We start from the raw sequence: 19,466 nt of genomic DNA on the forward strand, positions 1-19,466 counted from the left end.
CGAAGCTCGCGATGATGACCGAACTTGAATCCGAGCAACAGATTTCTATCAATAACCGAGGTATTACCGTACGTAGATGATGTTTTATCGTTCTTGTGGGCTATTCGATCGATTTGAAGCGTCGAAGAAAAAGTTTCTAATCGCGAATCACCGAGTTTCATTTCCAAGCACCTGTAGGCGTCCTTTCGAGGTGACCTTTTCCAAGTTATCGAGTTATATATTGCCCATGCGAATGAAATATAACAGAAGACGATGATCTTGACGTCTTGGAATCACTTTATCACGCGGTAGGGTAGGGTAACGTAATAAACCGGAATCCCTGGACGGCTGTACGCATCGGAGCCTGACCAACGACCATTAATTCCTCACTTGTCATGTGACAAGTTCCAAGAAACCCTGGGTAATTCGCTGTGAATTAAAACCTTCCGTTAATACCCTAATAGCCGTAAGAAGAATTTATGCGTTGGATGGCTAACTTAGGTCTCCGATGCGGAAACATGTTTATTCTGCCACGTATAAAACGGGGGAGGGGGGTTGTAAACAGGGGGTAATAACGAAAACTTCGCCACGACGTTGATGGGTGGACACTTTGAATTTATAACGCATGTTTGGTGCCCGAAGAAGGCACTCCATAGTAATGGAGAAGTGACCGTTCGAAGATTTAATTGCACACACACGAGAATTATTATTGTTCATCACAATCAAGATGGCACTTAAATTCTATTCATAAAGCTTCGCTCGAAGGGTACATACGCCCCAACGTTTAAAACGCGGGGCTTAGAATTTTCTTTTGGTAAATTGTTGACTTGCACAGATAAGAATAAAAATTGCCGAGCTCGAAGATAAGTTTCAAAAAAGACTTTCATCCTGACACCCTAGTGTTATCGCCCCCCCCCCCCTCCCCGTGGGATATTATCGAAACACCGAGGCTGTTACTTACAAGACCTCTCCCCCTAGACGGGTTATCGTCTTATCAACGCATGATAACCCGTGTATAAAGAGAGAGTCAAGGTTAGATTAATAACAGCATATTGCTGTATCTCACTTTTGCGAAGTGTATTTAATTTTAATTCCATACGTTAGTTTTTTATTCTCTCTCTCTTCGCTCAACACCGTATCATTATTATAGCTATACCCCGCCATTGTACCGGACGTGTACTTAATTACACTTCTACGCGTTCACTTTTTATTTTCGTTTTCACCTTTTCTTTCTCCACTTGGTACCGTATTATTATTATTATTCTTTTTCCTTTATACCGTATGCAACCTTGCTACGATAAAGCCGTAGCTATCATTATTAGCAGACGTATTATTATTTCTGTTACAAGACGTATTATTATTATTCCTATTCTTATTACTACAAGACGTATTATTACTATTCCTATTATTATTGTAACAAAGAAAATAGTCAAAAGAAGAAAGCACTTACAATAAATACATATTATTATAAAAAGCACTTACAATAAGTACATATTATTGTTACCGTTACAATTATTGCATGAAAATGTTAAGAAGAAGAAATCACTCGCAATAAGTACACATTATTATTACTATTACGAAGAAATTGTGAAGAAAAAGTAGTAGCCGGCGGAGCAGCAACGCGAATACGTCGGGATCGAGCGTCGCGACGATTTCCAACGATCGGTTACTCCTTATCCGTAACGTTTCGTTTTCATTCGCTTTGCAATTCAATCCGTCGAATCTCGCGGGATATTCCCGTATGCCGTGGCGAACCTTTCAACGTTCTCAATCGTCGTCGTATCTCTATCGACAACTCTGGCTGCCTGGTGTTCGAGATCGCGACACCAGTTCGGGTTATCCTCGTGCCCGGAGGCGTCGAATTAACGATTCCAGAGACTGCGTCGAGTCGTCATACTACGTCATAGTACGTCTCCTGTCGCAACTTGGAGTATGCTAATTCCGCAGAATTCGGCGTCTACCACCGATAACCGCTGTATCGAAGTTGAATTCGTTGAAGAACGCTTTCGATCGAATGAATTTGTAGTTCGCTAGAATTTATATATAGAATACACTCAAGACAGAGTCTGGAAGATTCTCACAAACATCTATTCTAACGATATTTATTCTCGAGATATAGTAACTTTTATTTCCACTTCTTGCTTTGACGTTTTTTATCTTGAATTCTTTTTAATATCTGTTTAAAAAGCGATAGTGTTTTCATATTACAATTTTTTAATATTTGAAGACACTTTGGGAAGTATATTTGAAAATTTCTGTTTTAAATTACATTTTCTTCTTTTTGTTCTGCTCTGTATCATTTTAGGAGCTTAGCACGGCTTCGCTTGATTATCCGGGGACTGTACAAGTGGGTTTTAGTGTGATCAAATATGACTTGTAGGACACTCAAGTTATCGTTTCAATTCGGTTATCCACTGTCGATGATTTTATAGCAGTTGTTGCAAAGGTATATAAAAATTTAAACTCAAATATCGAAATAGGTGACGTTGAACCAGGACACATTTAAGTGTTTCTCGTAGGTCAATATCGATTAGACGTTTCAAAACGCCTACGTCATTCGAGTAGTCCTTTTGGGACACAACTGGTTCCTGAATCTTTGATGACTGGAAGATGTTAGAGTGCTTCTTCAATAAAACGGTTTCTCTCAGACGATATTGACTCGTGCAATGCTCCTTTAACCTCCGAACAGAAATTCCTGGAATTCATGTCTTGAGAGTAGATTCGTCTGTGATGCAAAAGTAATGAGGGGACCATGACGATACTTTTGGAACAAACTCCCTTCCAAATCCTCGTTTTTCCCTCAGCGAGCATCCATCTCGGCAGAACATCTCTTTAGATCTTCGCGACCTAGCGATTCCTAAAGGCTTTCTTCTAACGGACATTTTCAAGGATTGACGCGCTCGCGTCTAAACACGCCCGAGTATTCCTTCATGCGTGAAATTCGCGTACAAAATACCGGTTTGAACTTTGTAAGACACTTATTAAATGAAATGGTAAAGTACCTCCAGAGATATCACGAAAACATTTATTTTCCGTAATTTATAATGTTTGTAGAGTACACAAAATCTCTGGAATTTTAATCTTTAAAGTTCTAATTTATAAAAATTTATTCTTTAAAATTCTAACTTCTGGAAATTTAATCTCTAGAATTCTAATCTGGAGAATCAAAATTCCTAAAATTCTTGTTTCTAGAATTCTAAACTATAGAATTACAATTCCTAGAATTCTCATTTCTAGAATTTTAATCTCTAGAATTCTCATTTCTAGAATTCTCATTCTTAGAATTCTCATTTCTAGAATTCTAATTTTTAGAATTCTCATTTCTAGAACTCTAATCTCTAGAATTCTCATTCCTAGAATTCTAATTTCTAAAATTTTCATTTTCAAAACATTCAAATCTCTAGAATTCTTATTTCTAAAATTCGAACCTCTAGAAAGCGATCCGAAATGATTCTATCGTTATATACTTTTGATCAGTGTTAAGTTTCTTCTCTCCGAAACGATTGAATCACCTTCCACCAGAGCAGGGTCTTCTTTCGAGGTTCTCCGGAAAAGTCTAATTCTTTAAGCGGGGACAGAAATGCACCAATGACAAAATTTAAATCTTCCCCAATCTCTGCAAGACGTTGCACAAGAGGTCTCTTACTTTCGATAAAATTGGTCCGTAAATTAAGGCGTCTTCCTTCCCTGGAGAATATTGGCCTACATTTTCCAGCCGTAGCCGAGGTCCTCGGGATACGTGACAAACCAGAAACAGGCTTGTGACGATCTCAAAAGTAGTACATCGCGAACGTGGCTCAAGATCAGAGACGTGATGTGAACGCAATCCTAAACAGCTCCATTTGATATCGGTTTCTGTTTACGTCGCGCGGAATAACGCCACCTTTTATTCAGGCGGTGACGATGATTCACGACGTCCTTTAAAAACACCGACGTACCAAGTCACGACGAATACTCGACGTTGCCCTAAATTTTGCACGACGAGAGAACGTTTGGCCGCGAGCGACAGGAGGTCTGGGATCGACGCTACCGTCGTCTCCGGGTGGCTGATCTCTCTACAGAGATTCTTATGTACACTATCGTCCATAAGTCACTGGCCAGTTGCATTTCCTACTTTTCAAGTATATCGTCTTGCAATATATAGATTTTATATTGGAACAATAACTTAAATGAACGTACGCGTAATATATCGTGCAATAATTAAGATATAGATACAAGTTTCACACGTGCAAGGAGTTTCAACTGAAGACCATCTGTAAGAAAAATGTTCTTTCTCGTGAAACTTATCAATGACCTCGAAAAAACTCGAAAAAATTAAAAGACGATTGAAAATTATTCTTCTTCCATGGTATTCCTTCTTCAAAACCACTCTAATTGGCCTATGAACATTTTCCATGGCGTTGAAAAAAGAGGAAATTGTCACCATCATTTAGGTGACCTTCTTTAACTGAGACACCCGGTATACACACATGGATTATGTAATATAACATAATATATTATCCACGGTAATTTAAATTATTATTTGAGTATAAAATTAATAATAGACGTACATATAAATATACAAATTGTGTATGTATGTTATTGAATACAATGTATAATATATAGTATATGTATTTATTTAAGTTATTATTTCGATATAAAATTATCATACGTTGTGCCCTATAGCAATGAAGACACATGTACAATTTATGTACATATACAGGTGATTAAAAAAATGTGAGATTCTTTACATTTAGAAAGGTAAAAGAATCCTGTTCCATTTTACAATCCGAGACTTTTATCGAGACCCGAGCAATTAAAATATCAACTCGTCCTTATTTCGCGTTTAACAAGCGTCCGGTGACTTGTGAAAGGGAGTGTACCCACGCGTACATGGAACGCGAGAACGAGGACGTAAATACCTCGCGACCCTCGGGCAACGGAACGCCTATCGACGGCCCTTTTCACCCTTGTGAACCTCCCTTGAAAGTAGTTTTCGTGTTTGGCGAGAAACCGGGGACGGAGGATCCGCGCTAGGTTTGCGGTGAAAGAAATCATTACCCTTTAAAGTGAAACTATTTGTATCTCTTGCTTTTGGATTCTATGAGAGCAAAAATAGAGAGCAGAAAAGCAGAAGAATGGGAGCTAATGTGTTTACTTTCGCTTCGTGTACCTTGTACGTTAATTGTTCGCAGGTTAAAATGTGCTCAAACATCGTTGTCGCGCGTGTAAGATGCCAATTGGATAGTATCAAAGGAGTAATGAAAGATTTTGACCGTTCAAGGTCACGTTCCATACCTCTGCCCCTACTTCCACACTAGCGATGTGGGCGGAGCATAGAGGCAAGAAGTGGTGGGAGTGTCTGAGCGTCGTAGCGGAGATAGTGACCTTGATATTTTTTATTCGTGTAATAAATTAATTTTTCTATTATAATCCTTGAACGTATGTGCTAGAGATTCAAAGAATGCACGTGGATTACGAGAGAAGTAAAATAATTGTTAAAATTCGATAAGTGAATAGAATAGAAAAGTAAAGTAGAAACAAGAAAAAAGAAAATGGGAATAGTTGAGGGTTCATTTTTCTTCTTCCAGTTTATATATAGTAAGTCTATGCACACGTGTTATCGGGAAAGTCTTCCGTAGGATCGCAGGATTCTCGTAAGAAGACTTTACGAAAAAGTGGAACATCGACTGATCCTCGTTGATGCGGTGATCGGTGTCTTCGCCCCATGATGAAGTAAACTCAGTTACGCGTACCAACGGATCCCCGAGAGCCTGCTAGATTTTTTCCACGGATCATGTGCTAATGTTTACATAATGTACGTGATAAATCCCGGTTGCAGGATCCCGGATTAACGAACGATCCGGTTGCACGATGGAATCCTGGTTGCTTGTTTATCGTCGACCATTCTGTCGACGGTGCAACACTGAAAATCCAAAATTATCAATGCGATCGAAATTATTAACTGTTCTGAAAGCAAGTGATTGGAACACTGTTGTACTTGGAAGTCAGTTGTCACCACGATGTTAATATTTATTACGACAAAGTTGTTCTACGTTGTCGTTTCCATTTGGGCAAAACGTAGAACTTTGTGGGCCCAATAGCTCGTGGAAGTACCATAATTCCTTAATGGTTCTAGTTTAGTGTCGGTCCTGAACCGAATTCAAGTAGAAACCAAATTGATTAGAAATTGGACTCACGTGTGTATTGTCTTCCCAGTCACGTCGGTCCGCAGACAAAATTCCCTTCGATCTTAAATCTAACATAGTAGGTATCTATTGTCTTGTATAACATACACAGGCAGAAAACACTGTAGATAGTCGTGCAAATTTTCGAAAAAATTACACTTCACCCACATCGCTCCTGTGTATCAGAGTTGGGATCCTAATTCTAGGGACATGTTACTTCCCAGTCGTATCGGTTCGAAGAAAAAATTCACTCCGCTGTGAATCTGCTGACAAACCCAACGGGACGTTCGTTCATCGTCTATTACACCCACTACGAATAGTGCAAATTTAAAAAAGTATCTTAACCAGCCCAGAACAAATGATTCTTAGACCTTCGTTGTTATACCTCCGGGTGAAGACCTCGTACAATCATCGCCTAGAGAAAACGTCTTACCAACCGAGAACGAATGATTCTTAGGCGTTTATTTTTATTCCTCTCGATGAATACTCGTGTCCCCCAGCATCCTCCGACTCGATTCTCTCGGAAGGACGGAATAAGTGGTCGCGTTACGTCGCAATCTCGCGTAACGCGCGCGCCGCCCACGATGGAAGAATACGTCCTTGGAAGAACGTCGTTATCATTCCTCCTTCTTCCATCGGCGGCCTCAACCGTTCCGCAAGCTCGTTGTTGGCCGCGACGGCTTTCATCCAATTTTCTCTTGTCTCGAAGAGAGCTTCGTCCACGACACGACTCGCGACCGCCCACTTAAATGGAAATGCTCGCCCACGCGTACACCCAACACCCGCGGGACCTATTGTAGGCCTCCGGATCGACGATCGCTCTGCCCTCTACCCGGTCCCCAATCGGGTTTGATTCTTCTCCCGCGTCGCGACGTGCGTCAAACCTCCCCCACCGGGACGTCTGGCCCCTCATTGGCGAGAAATGAAATTAGACGTCAACCTTCGTCGCCGCGGCGACGAGAAATCGCGGACTACGATCGCTGTACTCTTCCCCTTCACCCCCCCCCCCACCCGCCCTCTTCCGTTCGAACGATCTTCGGGCACTCTCGCGACTTTTTCTCCCGCGGAGCGAGTGTCTCGGTCATTTTCCGCTCGGGAGCCGGGATATACATCGATCTCGACGCTGGCTCGAAAGGCTGTTAAGGGTAATGGCGTATCCGAACTCACCACCCTCCTCCCGCAATCCCCCATCCTTTCTAGAGTTCTCGAGTGCACGCCTCGTTCCCGTCGAATAGAGCCGCGGAATTGTCTCTCTCCCTGTCTCTCTCTCTCTCTCTCTCTCTCTCTCTCTCTCTCTCTTTTCCTTCGGACGTGTTCGTAGATCGCGTCGAATGGGAGGCGGAGGGAAGTTGTACGCGGGGTGTGGGGGGGGGGGGATGCTAAGAAGCGATGGAATTGCTGGAGAACGTTTAAACGTGGCAATGACTACCATCGAGTGATTCTTGGAGGGTGACCTACATGATGATGGTATGTCCGCTGGATGTACCTATCTGTGTATGTACATCTTATTGAAAGTTCAGAAGAAAATTTAAATAATGAAATACTTATGTTTGTTTGGAATCGTGTAACTGTATTGGATGTTTTTTTTTTAATAACCAAAACTTGTACCTGCTACAACTTTCACGTTCCATGTATGTATAATACTACATGCCCCTTGATCTGAAGGTCATCTTTCCAGCTCTCAACTATACATTTCCGTTCCCCCAGGATCGCACTCGATGCGAATCGAAGAGTTACGATCCGAATACCACCCGGTGATCATAAAATTGTCCCCGAGTGTATGTTTGTTAATATTCGATCCTAATAGCGACCATGAGTATCCCCGGCGCATTTCTAACCGGCTCGCGAGTAGTTCGTGTTTCCCGTGTCAAACGCCCTCTACATTTCAACGAGCGTGGTGGCGTTAACGCGACAGGAGGGCGCCTCGACCGCCCGAAATTGCGGTGTTAAATTTACTTTGGTCCCGCAACTCGTCGCAAACCGCAGCCGAGTACACATGGGAGTCGTCGGAACGCCGTTCGCGGTACCGCTGGACCATGCAGAGGGTGGGGCTTGAAAAAACTGATTAAATTTCACCGCTGTCGGAACGTTCGTGCAACAACAACGCAGAGCATTGACGAGGGACGAAACGGGGAAGGGTGGAGAAGGGGGTGTAGGTAGACCGCTTTCAGCATCGCTGAACGAAGAAGAGTCGCTGTTGCAACGAGTAGCAACTCTTTAACTTGGATAAAAAAAAATGAAGTTAGCCAACCGCAGTCACGTGTGGCCAGACAGTCCGATCGACCGGACTAATAATTTCGCATATTCCATTCTGTTGCCACCGGCAGGCCACCGTCTAGGCTCTGGTGTCTCCCTCCTGAGTTGCGGCCAGGACTAATTTACATGACTCTCTCTCCCTCTCTCTCCCCCTCTCTTTATTTCTCTCTCTCTCTGTCTTGCATCGGGCTAATTTGATGCAGCGGTCGATGGCGCCCGGCTAAAGGGGTTGAAACGACGTTTACTTTATTACGTAATCACGAGGAAACCCAATATTGACAAAGCCGCGGCAACTGCCGCCCCGTTTTGGAAGACACCTTATGGCTCTTTTCATGCCGGCCACGAGACCGCCGTCCTATCACGGCTCCCTGTTCCTTTACTCACCAACGCATCGTGGCCAGCTCCCCCACCTCACTCTGCAAATTCGAGGAAACATCGTCGACTGTTCGTGGACGATTCTAACAAGGTGCAGAACGTGGAGAGTGATTTGCAACGTACAGTTGGTAGCTAGAGAGATGACTCCTGGGTTAAGGGAAATTCAATAGCACTGAAAGTACATTCTAAGAGGAAATGTAGACGGCGAAAGACATTTTTTGTTCATTCTTAACCTTTCTTCGAAGGCTGAGTATCGGTGTCTGGCCAGGTACGGTCTGTGACTACTGTCGCAGATCATCTTCTCAACTGCGCACTATACGTGATACGTGATACCGATGATTATTCGTGGGACACCTGGTAACAGGTTTCGAGATATTTGCAAGTAATTTACACAGTGCTGCGCCCGGAGCTAAAGCGTTGAACGTACGCTCGGAAACACCGATTGCGAAATTTCACGATCCCTTACGAATCCGCGAATCGCTCGGGAGACACGGGACGACGTACACTTCCGCGCGATCAGGAATACCGTAAAGCGGACCAGCGGTCGTTCACGGTGTGTTCCACGGAAATGGTTCGTCCACCTACGGAAACGTATGTTAGTTGACCAACGAAAACGACTCGTGAACCCATCCACCATTGTTCTCAAAGGAACCGAGGGGTGGGGGGGGGGGGGGGATAATGTTTCACCATAAAGGCAGTTCGTGCGCGGAAATTTCACCGATACACGCGAGTGTATCGTCCATAACTTTTCCTTTTGCGAGTTTCTGACCGCGCGAGCACACGAACGGACCGGTGCGGAGCCGCCGCGCGAGTTCTCGCGGCAACGTCGCCCGGAGGAAACGCGCGCACGCGGAAAACCGTTCGCCGGTTCCCTTTGTCAGCGATGCAGCTACTCCCACCGGTTGTTAACTTCTCGCCCACGTTAACTTTTCTCAACCGGGACGAAACTCACGGCGATCTCGGGTGTTTCTTGCGGGTAACCAGCGAGGAAATTGCGGGCAAGAAATTCCCGACCCGGCGCGCACGCCGAGCGAGTTTCCGTGTCGTTTGCGAGTTGCAGCGAGAGATTACGCCGCGCGGACGATCTAAATGTCCGCGGATGGACGCAAGAAGAAGGTTCGCGGAAATTCCGCTTGTCAAAGATTCCGGGCCCGGGGAGCGTGACTCACGCTGGGAAAATCGATACGGTAAGGATTCGGGTGAAAGAAACAGAGAATGGTTCCAATATCGAATCGTGAAGACGAATTAATGGTTTTGTTGATACATCACGTTTGGAAATGGATATTTTGTTTTGTTTGTGTATCGTATAACAAGGTGGCGAGTTTTATCCTCGGTGACTGACGAGTAACGATCCCTACTCTTCATGTTTGACTACTGGCGATTGTTATTCTTCTTCTATGACGAACCCTATTCTACTCAGCCTGGTGATTCTTGTCTACTTGTCCGTCAAGTGGTGATTTTCGTGTCTTACTTATCTCGCTGAGAATGATTTATGCGTTGCTTGTCCGACTGGACCGTTTAATTTTATATGTCTGGTTAATGATGCTTCGTGTAGTGTCTTACTTGTACGGCTAGTGCGTATCCTACTTATCTGATCGGGCCCGTTGTATATTCTACTTATTCAGGTTGGCATGATTTGTATTTTGCTTATCTAGGCGCGAATTATATTCAGCTGGTCTAATTAAATATAATTTATATTCTATTGTTCTAGCCAAGATATGGTACATATTCTACTTGGCTAACTAAGCACAGTATTCTACTTGTCTAACTAATAACTGTTCGTATTCCACTTGTCTAGCCAAGCACAGTCCATATTCTACTTACGTAACCAAACACGGATGTATTCTACTTCTCTGATCAGACACGATTCGTGTTCCACTTGCCTGATCATCATTCATACGACCAGAAATATATCTTGGCATTCTATTTGTTTGACCAGTGAATGTTCCTATTCCACTTGTCCAATGAACGATGAGTTCTACTCTCCGTTCAGTTTTTCACGTTGATAAAAGTCTTCAAACTTGTACATCCTTTAATCATAAAGGCGACACGACGGATACAGCGATGAAAGATCGTCACGAACCACTCTCATTAAACGAATTACTTTTCACGCGGCCTCAATCCGCACTTTAAAGACACTACGGTGTAAACATTCCTCGATAACAAACATTTATCCTTCTGATCCACGAGTGTACGTGTACGGCCGCCAAACGAGAAATTAATACACCGAGCGTCGCGTCAACTTCATAATCTAGCGTACGGAACAGCCGCGCCAAGTGAAAAAGTTATCGGCAAGTAGGTCAGGCGTTTTTTGCAAAACGACGAAACTCTTAGGCCGAAAGCAGTTGGCACGTCGAATAAACGCTTGAATTACTAACACCGAGCCACTTGGCACTCCGAGTGCGGGGTATTCAAATGGACCAATTAAGTATTCTTTGCGGTGCTTACTATGCACGCGTACCTATCACCGTTCGTTTAAAATGTATCTTTCGCATTACCACTTGAGTGTTGCGTATACAATGTACAAACACAAAGAGATTAAAAATTAATCCCCCCAAAAATGTTCTTTGTATCGATCGACGTTAACACTAGGACTATCATTTTGTCCTATGTCAAACCTCTTTTAAAATTACTTAATTATTAACAGTATCTTTACAATGTACCCAGACTCGATCATAGTTTTAAAGCTTCTTCAATTCTTCACGAAACGACACGATTTTACAATCTCGATACGAATAAAATATAACGATTAAAATCAAATCCCCCAGAATTTCTCCTTGAATCGATCGACGCTTTCGATTATTGTTCGACATTGAGAAAGAAAAAAAAATGCCTAGAGCTTGAAAGAGCATTTAAAACCATTTCTCGAGTCGTGGCTTGGGCAACAATTTTTCCTCCAATCGTCACGAGGAAGAACTCGGCTTTTGCGTCTCGCGTCGACGAGTACTCCGAGATATATTTCACGTTTCCTCGCGGTGCTCGATCACAGACGATACGCAGGGATCAAAAGGAGCCGTCAGTTCCCGCGCTACGGATGGCGAAAGTAGCGTACAACATTGTCTCGAACGAATGCAAACAGACGGGACCACCCAGGCCTTTCTACGTTCGCCGTCGAGCAACCGGGGTAAAATTGTGTCGATACGGTGAGCGAAGAATTTCGAGATCGCGCGGAAACGGGACCCGACGTCGCAAAGCCGAGCGGATGAGGTGGACCGAGGGTGGCGGGACCGAACGATTTTCTGAATAACTCGATTCACCGTACGGGCGAAGTCTGCGACCTGGCAGCGATGATGTATCGCTTTATAACAAAGAGAATTTATCAATGTCAATTTGTCGCGCTGGTAGCTACACGCCTGGCCTGTATCCCTCCTCCGCCTACCCGTATCCCCACTCCGACTGCCCGTATTTAACCTCTGTGCGGCGCGCGCCACTATCAGCGACAACCTCGCGTGAGAACAGTAGGAATGGAAGGAAAAGCGAATAAAGAACGACGAAACGTCGCCGCGAGGACGCTTAATTTTCGTCGTCGAGACGTTATCGTTCAATTATATAATGATATAATGGAACGGGGATTAATTATGGAATTCTACCATTTGTTTAAAACCGCCATATTATTGCGTTCTTTGCCCTAGGTGAAACGGTCGCCGAATGGAACTGAATCGCCCTGTTCTGTCCCATGGCTTGAAAAGATCGCGGCGCAGGGAATTCCCCTTTGTAATGGAACGCAATTATAGCGAGTCGGATGGTAAAAAGCAATGTTTCTTGGATGAATGAGAAACGCTCTTCGAACGGTTGTATTACCGGTGGAGACTCTGTTCAGGGAATGTTCCATTTTCCTTTGAATTATTAGTCTTGCGTTCTCAAGGGGTTGTAATTCTTCAGACGGTCTTTTCGCAAAAAAACCCGAACGCGTGTATAATTGATATGGAAGATCTATCGAGTATGGGATGTTATTATTATCAACGCGTTGCAATTTCTCAAATGGTATTTTCTGTTTGAATTAACAGCCTTGCGTTCTCAAGGGATTGGAATTCTTCAGACGGTGTTTGAAAAACACAGACGCACGTGTAATTGAAATACAGAATCGGATATGGTATGCTATTAGGCGTTATCAACGAGTGGTAATTTTTCAGATGGTATTTCTGCGAAAAAATAGACGCCCGTAAGAGTAAAAGTACAAGATCGATCGAGTATGGGACGCTATTAGGGGCATATAAGGTACAAGAACAACGAAGGGGTAGAAAAATACATCTACCAAGCTGGATAACGTAAACAATTAGCCGCGAGTAACATCGACAACAACAACAGGAGGGTGATAGCGTAAATATAGTACGTCTGTCAAGTGACCGTTCCGTTAGGCGCGTCTGATCGGGCGCTGTCCTATTTCCCTTGTCTGTCCACGCACTTGCTCGCTCCACTTCCAGTCCAGTCTCCACGCTGCCATTCATCAAAACCGATAGCCTAATCAGTCGCGACGTAACACCTTTATCAGGCCTCGTTGTTAAAAAAAGAGTTAGAAAATTATTGCTTAGATTGTCGGACAGAGCAGTCATTTGGCTTTCAAACGAGCACGAGAGCTTTAAAATGCGATGATTTTTAACGATGTTGTAGCCATTATAGTAGCACAGAATACCCGTCTTATCATAGGGTAATACGACTTATCTGATCATATACGGGGTAATACAACTTGTCTGGGCATAGACTGGGTGATACTACTTATCTGAGCATAAGTGGCTATACTACTTGTCTGGCCATGACAGGTTCTACTACTTGTCTGGCCATATTTGGGGGTTATACTACTTGTCTGGCTATAGACGAGGTATTACTACTTGTCTGATCGTGGCGGGTTATACTACTTGTCTGACCATATGTCTCGTAGTATTACTTGTCTGATTATGGACGGGATAATACTACTTGTCTGGCCATATACTGTAATGCTACTTGGCTGGCTTATACGGGGGTAGTACTACTTGTCAGACCGTATGCGGGGGCAATTCTACTTGACCTCGAGTAACGAAGGAAAGGCAAGGACTGAAAAAGCAAGGGTCTCATTAAATAGTTATAACTGCGTTAAAAATTACCTCACATTATTGCTCTTGCGCTTGATTGAAAGATAAATGACTGCGCTATGCGACAATCTGACCAATAATTTACTAACTCTTTCTTTTATGTCTAGTTGTCTGACTATACCACCGCAATTTCGATATCTCGAATTTTTTATGGGCCAAACGCCACCTCGAAGGCAAACAACTGTTAGAATTTGACAACCCCCTCTTCAAGTGGCGATTTTCTTACTTATGTATCGACCACAATCAAATAGACCATAATAGGAAGAAAGTGGAAGGATTAAACGTTAATTTGATTATCGTGGCAATAGTCTGGGTTTAGTATTAACAAAGTGGTTGCTGCCTGAATTCTTCTGCTTGGGACTCAAACGGTTAATCAATCAGTTTGGCGAGCAACTTCCTCCTCTCCCACCGTTCATTTTTCTCCTCGAACACGACACTGATACCGCGCGAATGAACAATTTTGCAGTCAGCCCGCTGGACGTCAAGATAATCGGGGCGAACCAACCGTTGTCGGCGGGTAAGAGGTACGACCTGGTGTGCACGACATCCGGTTCCAGACCTGAGGCCACAGTGACCTGGTGGAGGGACAGCGAGCGTTTGATGGAGTTCAACAAAACCGTGAGTAAACCTCTGGACAGAGCTATGCGGGTCCCTTAAATCGGGGAATTATTTCTTGTGAATGGAGACAGATGTACAATGTGTCCCCAATAGAATTTATATGCATTCAACAAATGCCAGCCTTTTCCTCTTTACTTGAGAATAATCGTTGAAAAACGAATAATTACAAACGTTCGATTAACGGAAATTTATTCTTCTTGAATTAAATATCGAATTAAAATTTTTAAATATATATACAAGTGATAAACGACCGAAGTATGCCATTAGGACACTCTGTCCACTTGTCAAACGGTTGACTTCACAACCGATACAAATTAGAAACTTTTATATTTCTCATCGTACCTTCGCCAAGGTATTGTCAACGGATTGGCGAGACTCTCCCGTTGAAAATGAGCCCAAACACGACGATAATCGGACAATATTTAGTTACGCGTTACACGAGCCATTTTTAAGAAATTTTTGATTTCGAAAAAATTTTAAAGGAGGAAACTTCTTCGAATAAAGTCGTGTTTGGGCTCATTTTTAACGGGACAACTTCAGGAATTTGTTGAGAATACTCCTACGAAGATACAGCGAATATAAAAATTGTAACTTTCGTTACTATCAAAATATCTTGTTGTTTTTCATCCGAGAGGGAAGATTCCTCGAAACGAGGAGATATAAACAGTAATTGGGAACTATTTTTTCGCACACATACGGACAAAATCGACGCGTACAATCGGGACATCACTATCCAATTTCCTGTAACGGAAAGGAGAGGGGATAAACGGTTTAAAGGTTACCAATGGGATTCGATAGCGCGCGAGCTCGAACGCAATTTGCGATCCGCTGCGAATGCCTCGAAGGAGCCGTAAAATGGATGGTCACGTGCGTGCCGCGCGGCGCGACCGCGAGAGCAACGCTTTGTGTGTTCCGCGCGATAGCGTGCGAGGATATCGTTATCACGGGCCGCGGGCCACGGCTTAAGCCACGCTGAAAGCGCCATTAGACGGCGAATAATTTAAATCGAAGTAAGCCAGTGACGTGATAACGCTCTGCTCCTATTCGCCGCGCGAGTGTATGCTCTCGTTACCGGCGCGTAATTAAGGCAAATTGCCGCGTAGCCTCTCGACGATACCGCGATTAATCAGACCCAGGACGTACGTCCTTCCGGCGGAAAAACGACATCCCGAATCGACGGGATTCGTGGAACGATTTAAACGACCATCGCGACTGCAATTGCTTTGAAGGTTGTATTACTCTTGACAAGGAGCCGTGGAACGTGTTCTGGAAGGGATACAAGGTCAACGTTCTTACGGAATTAAATTAATTCTTTCGTAAAATTAATTCACTTGGAACGAAACGGAATGAAATCGAACGATAATACACCACGGAATTCCTTCGTGAGAAATTTATCTTCTACAAGCAACGAAACGAAAAAGAAAAGACCATTTAATAATTCCATTCGAAACATTACGACCGTCTCTGATCACCTGCTCCAATTAACTGATAGCTATGAAACTTTCTTTCATAAAGTAGCCGCGAAGAGAATGGTGAAAGTTTTAAAAAGCTCTTCATCCGCTGAGAACCCTCGATTAACACGTTCGCAGCCGCTGACGTATTATTATATTACACGATGCCCTATATAGTTGGTTGCAGCTAACGTAATAACCGCATCTTCGCGGTTCCAGTGACCATGCTAGATGATAAATTGATCCCGGGTGAAGGAAAAATAGAGGACTGGGTTTTATGTAATTGACAAAGGGTCGAAGTATTTTCTTTTTTATACAAGTTCGACGTAGTACAGAAGCCTGAGCGAGAACTTTCTTCGGATGAAAACGTGATATCGCGAATTCCCTTGTCTGACCAGTGACCGACCTACTCTACTTACACCGTGGGGACCAGTCGTGTTCTCCGCGTCTGTCCAGCAACGAACTACATTCTACTTACCTGAACAGAGACTGACCTATACAACTTGTTTAACGAGGGAAATATCTTTTTCTATTTTCGTCCGGTGTTAGTAACGTACTACATTATTTAATTTAAGTTCTACTCTATACGTATTATTTCCGTACAATTGTTACTCGATTAATTTCAATTTTGTTCAATTTTTGTTAATTTCAATTTAATTCTTCTCATGTATTAATATTCCAAGATTATAAATGTAGTATTTTCTCGGTTTACACCTATTCTATAAAGATCACATTTATCTTAAATTTAGAAATAATTGAATGAATAATTATCTAAGACAAATTTGTCATATTATATAAAAATTGTACGTACCCTTATATTATATACATTGCATACAAGGATATACAAGTTATATACTTATAACCGGCTGCGAAAGTGTTAAATTGCCCCAAAAAACAACAAGATTGAACTCGAGATTTCGATTGTAAAAATAAAATAATTTTTCGTCGCAAAACGGGCGCAGTTTCGTCGAGCGAGCAATCCGTCGACAAAGTGGATCTTTGAAAGTCTTATGAGCGCGATATTGTTTTAAAAGATTGAGGATGCTTGTCAATTCAAACAGTAAGTATTCGTCGAGGACGATGCGCGTTGTAAGCGTGTTAGCACGAGGGCGAACCGAAGAGAAACGAAACTTTCCAAACTGCAAGATTACAGGAAGAAGAAGAACAAGAAGAAGAAGAAGAAGTAGAAGAAGAAGAAGCAGAAGAAGCAAGAGCAGCACGATCCTGTTTCCAACGAGGTTCTATAGATTATAGTTCCCCTCCGTATTTCTTCTTGCGCCTCCATCCTCTTTTGTTTAACTTTCTTATATAAGCGGCAGAGCAAACTCTTATGGAATGAGGGGTATCGACTTTGAAACAATATTTTCTCTGTTTCCTTCCCAGCTACCCCCCCCCCCCCTCTCTCTCTCTCTCTCTCTTATTCTCCTTCAATCTCTACGTCTCAAATATTTATATCCCGATTAAATAACACGTCTCGATAAAAACGATTCTCCTTGAAAATTAAAATTTTTAAATCACAAGCTCGAAAGGTTGGGGGAATAGGGGGTAAACAACCGACCGGGAAATTAACATTTTGTTTGTATCGGATACCATGAGGAGGAAATTCGCGCGATTGGCGTATCAAAGAGGGGGATGGTAAACAATTGACTGGGAAATTAACATTTTGTTTGTACAGGATACCGTGAAGGGGAAATTCGTGTGATTCGCGTATCAGAGAGGGAGAGGGGATGGGGAAAAAAACTAAAAGTACGTCTTAGCGAGAGAACTTGGCAATTTCGCTAAAACTCGACCTTCGATACATACGCGACTAACGATAACATATTGCCGTATTATCGTCGGGCAAGTGTAATAGGGAAAAAGCGACGAAGCGAGGCGAGGCAAGGCGAGGAAGTTTCGCAGTTTCCACCGGACGATAAATCATGAGTTACTCTTCCTCCTCCGCTCCATCCCTCCTTGGATTGTTGCACGGACAAAAGGATAGAAATAATTAAATCGTTGAAAGAACGTCGACCACGGCTCGGTATTCGTCAAAGACATCGTTCTTAGAGCCACTCGCGATTTCATACAACGACGAAGAGAATGTATCCGCAGTTGGAGGAAATGATCGTCACTGGACCACAATAACTGTCGCGGGATAATCGTGGAATAAATCCTAGCTCGAGCAAGGGGTAAGGGGACCCAAAGCTTCGCGAAAGCTCGTTAAGAACACAAACCGCGCGAGCATCCTCCAAAGCTGTGTTTTTCCTCCAGGGTGAACGAACTAACCATTTGTGTATTCGCAAAAATATTCCGTTAATAACGAGGACCCCGAGCTGGAAGTGATTAGTTCAAGAGATCGTGGAGAATGCAACGAAATCGGATCGAAACAATCGAATGCAAACAGAACGACGAGGAAAGACTTCGAGACTCTTTTCTGAAAGAATAGTAACCTTATACTTCTGAAAGAATAGTAACCTTATACTTCTGAAAGAGTAGTGTCTTTTAAGATTCTTTTCTGAAAGAATAGTATCTTTTATTTTGTTCTTAGAATTCCACAAAGGTGAATCATTGCTTTAAATAGTCCTGTGAAAGCTTCGGACTAAAAGTGCTTTCAAGCGGACTAATTTGCGTCAAATAAGCTTTAAGCTCTCTGACCTAACCGATGTACAGTATATGTTCATGCGAGCCATCGTATGATTATATTTTTGATTCAATAAATATCGAGGTCCAACAAGTTACTAATACTACTAGCTAAAATTACGCTTATAATATTCGACAAGCTTAAGAGTAAATATAGTTTGGATAACGATAGACGTATACATTTACATCTAGTCTATATTTATCCAAGCTGTTGGTAAATTCCTACATCGTGTCAATAATATACATATCCCTAAAATAGTATTACTATTTCATTGCTACCTCATGTTTCTATCGAACAAGGCTCTAAACAATATAAGTTTGTATAACATTTTTTTCTCCTATAGATCCAGAGAATACGCTAGAGAAGTTTGACCGTTAAAATCTGGAACACCCTAACACCCTGTACAATACGCTACGAGGCTCGATTTAACGTCGTTCACGTGGAGAGAAATACTAACGATCGAAGGGGTTAAATTGTCGAAAGAAATTAAACGATAACGTGGCTTTACCTCCCACGATTCTCTGTGCCCTAGATCCTAAATAGATCACACCGGAGCGGCACAGTGAAATTTAACGACTAGCCTTGGGTGGAGTTCGAAACCCTCCATAGAAATAAGTTTGCTTTGGGGTATACGCTTCCCTCTCGGGTGTCCGTAATCTTAGATAATCCATAAGGGATGGACCAGCACTTGGTGCATGGAAAGGGTCGGTCGAGTCGTATAACAAAGCGCTCGAGGAGCTGTGCGATACAGTCACAGACATCGTCATAAAAATGGTATTACAACGTGTTGCAAAGTACTACCTGGATGTATTAAAACGATACAATTATTTTTACCCTTGTAGCGTTCGTACATTCTGAACAATATTTATTTTTACGTTATAAACGAATAGAAAAAAATCAACTTTTGAAATCGTTACTCACCGCTTTCTTC

At 42.7% G+C, this 19,466-nt stretch overlaps 1 protein-coding gene across 3 annotated transcripts in view; it reads left to right on the plus strand.

Moving 5' to 3' along the window:
- The window catches only part of LOC143145887 (neural cell adhesion molecule 2), a 416,497-nt gene that overhangs the window by 378,261 nt on the left and 18,770 nt on the right, over nucleotides 1-19,466 (plus strand). For all 3 annotated transcript variants that reach the window (XM_076309675.1, XM_076309673.1, XM_076309674.1), the window contains one exon: nucleotides 14,313-14,464. In XM_076309675.1, coding sequence (XP_076165790.1) covers nucleotides 14,313-14,464 — 152 coding nt within the window. The remainder of the gene's footprint in view (nucleotides 1-14,312; nucleotides 14,465-19,466) is intronic.

The sequence above is a fragment of the Ptiloglossa arizonensis genome, chromosome 4 (assembly GCF_051014685.1).
Source record: "Ptiloglossa arizonensis isolate GNS036 chromosome 4, iyPtiAriz1_principal, whole genome shotgun sequence".
Taxonomy (NCBI): Eukaryota; Metazoa; Arthropoda; class Insecta; order Hymenoptera; family Colletidae; genus Ptiloglossa; species Ptiloglossa arizonensis.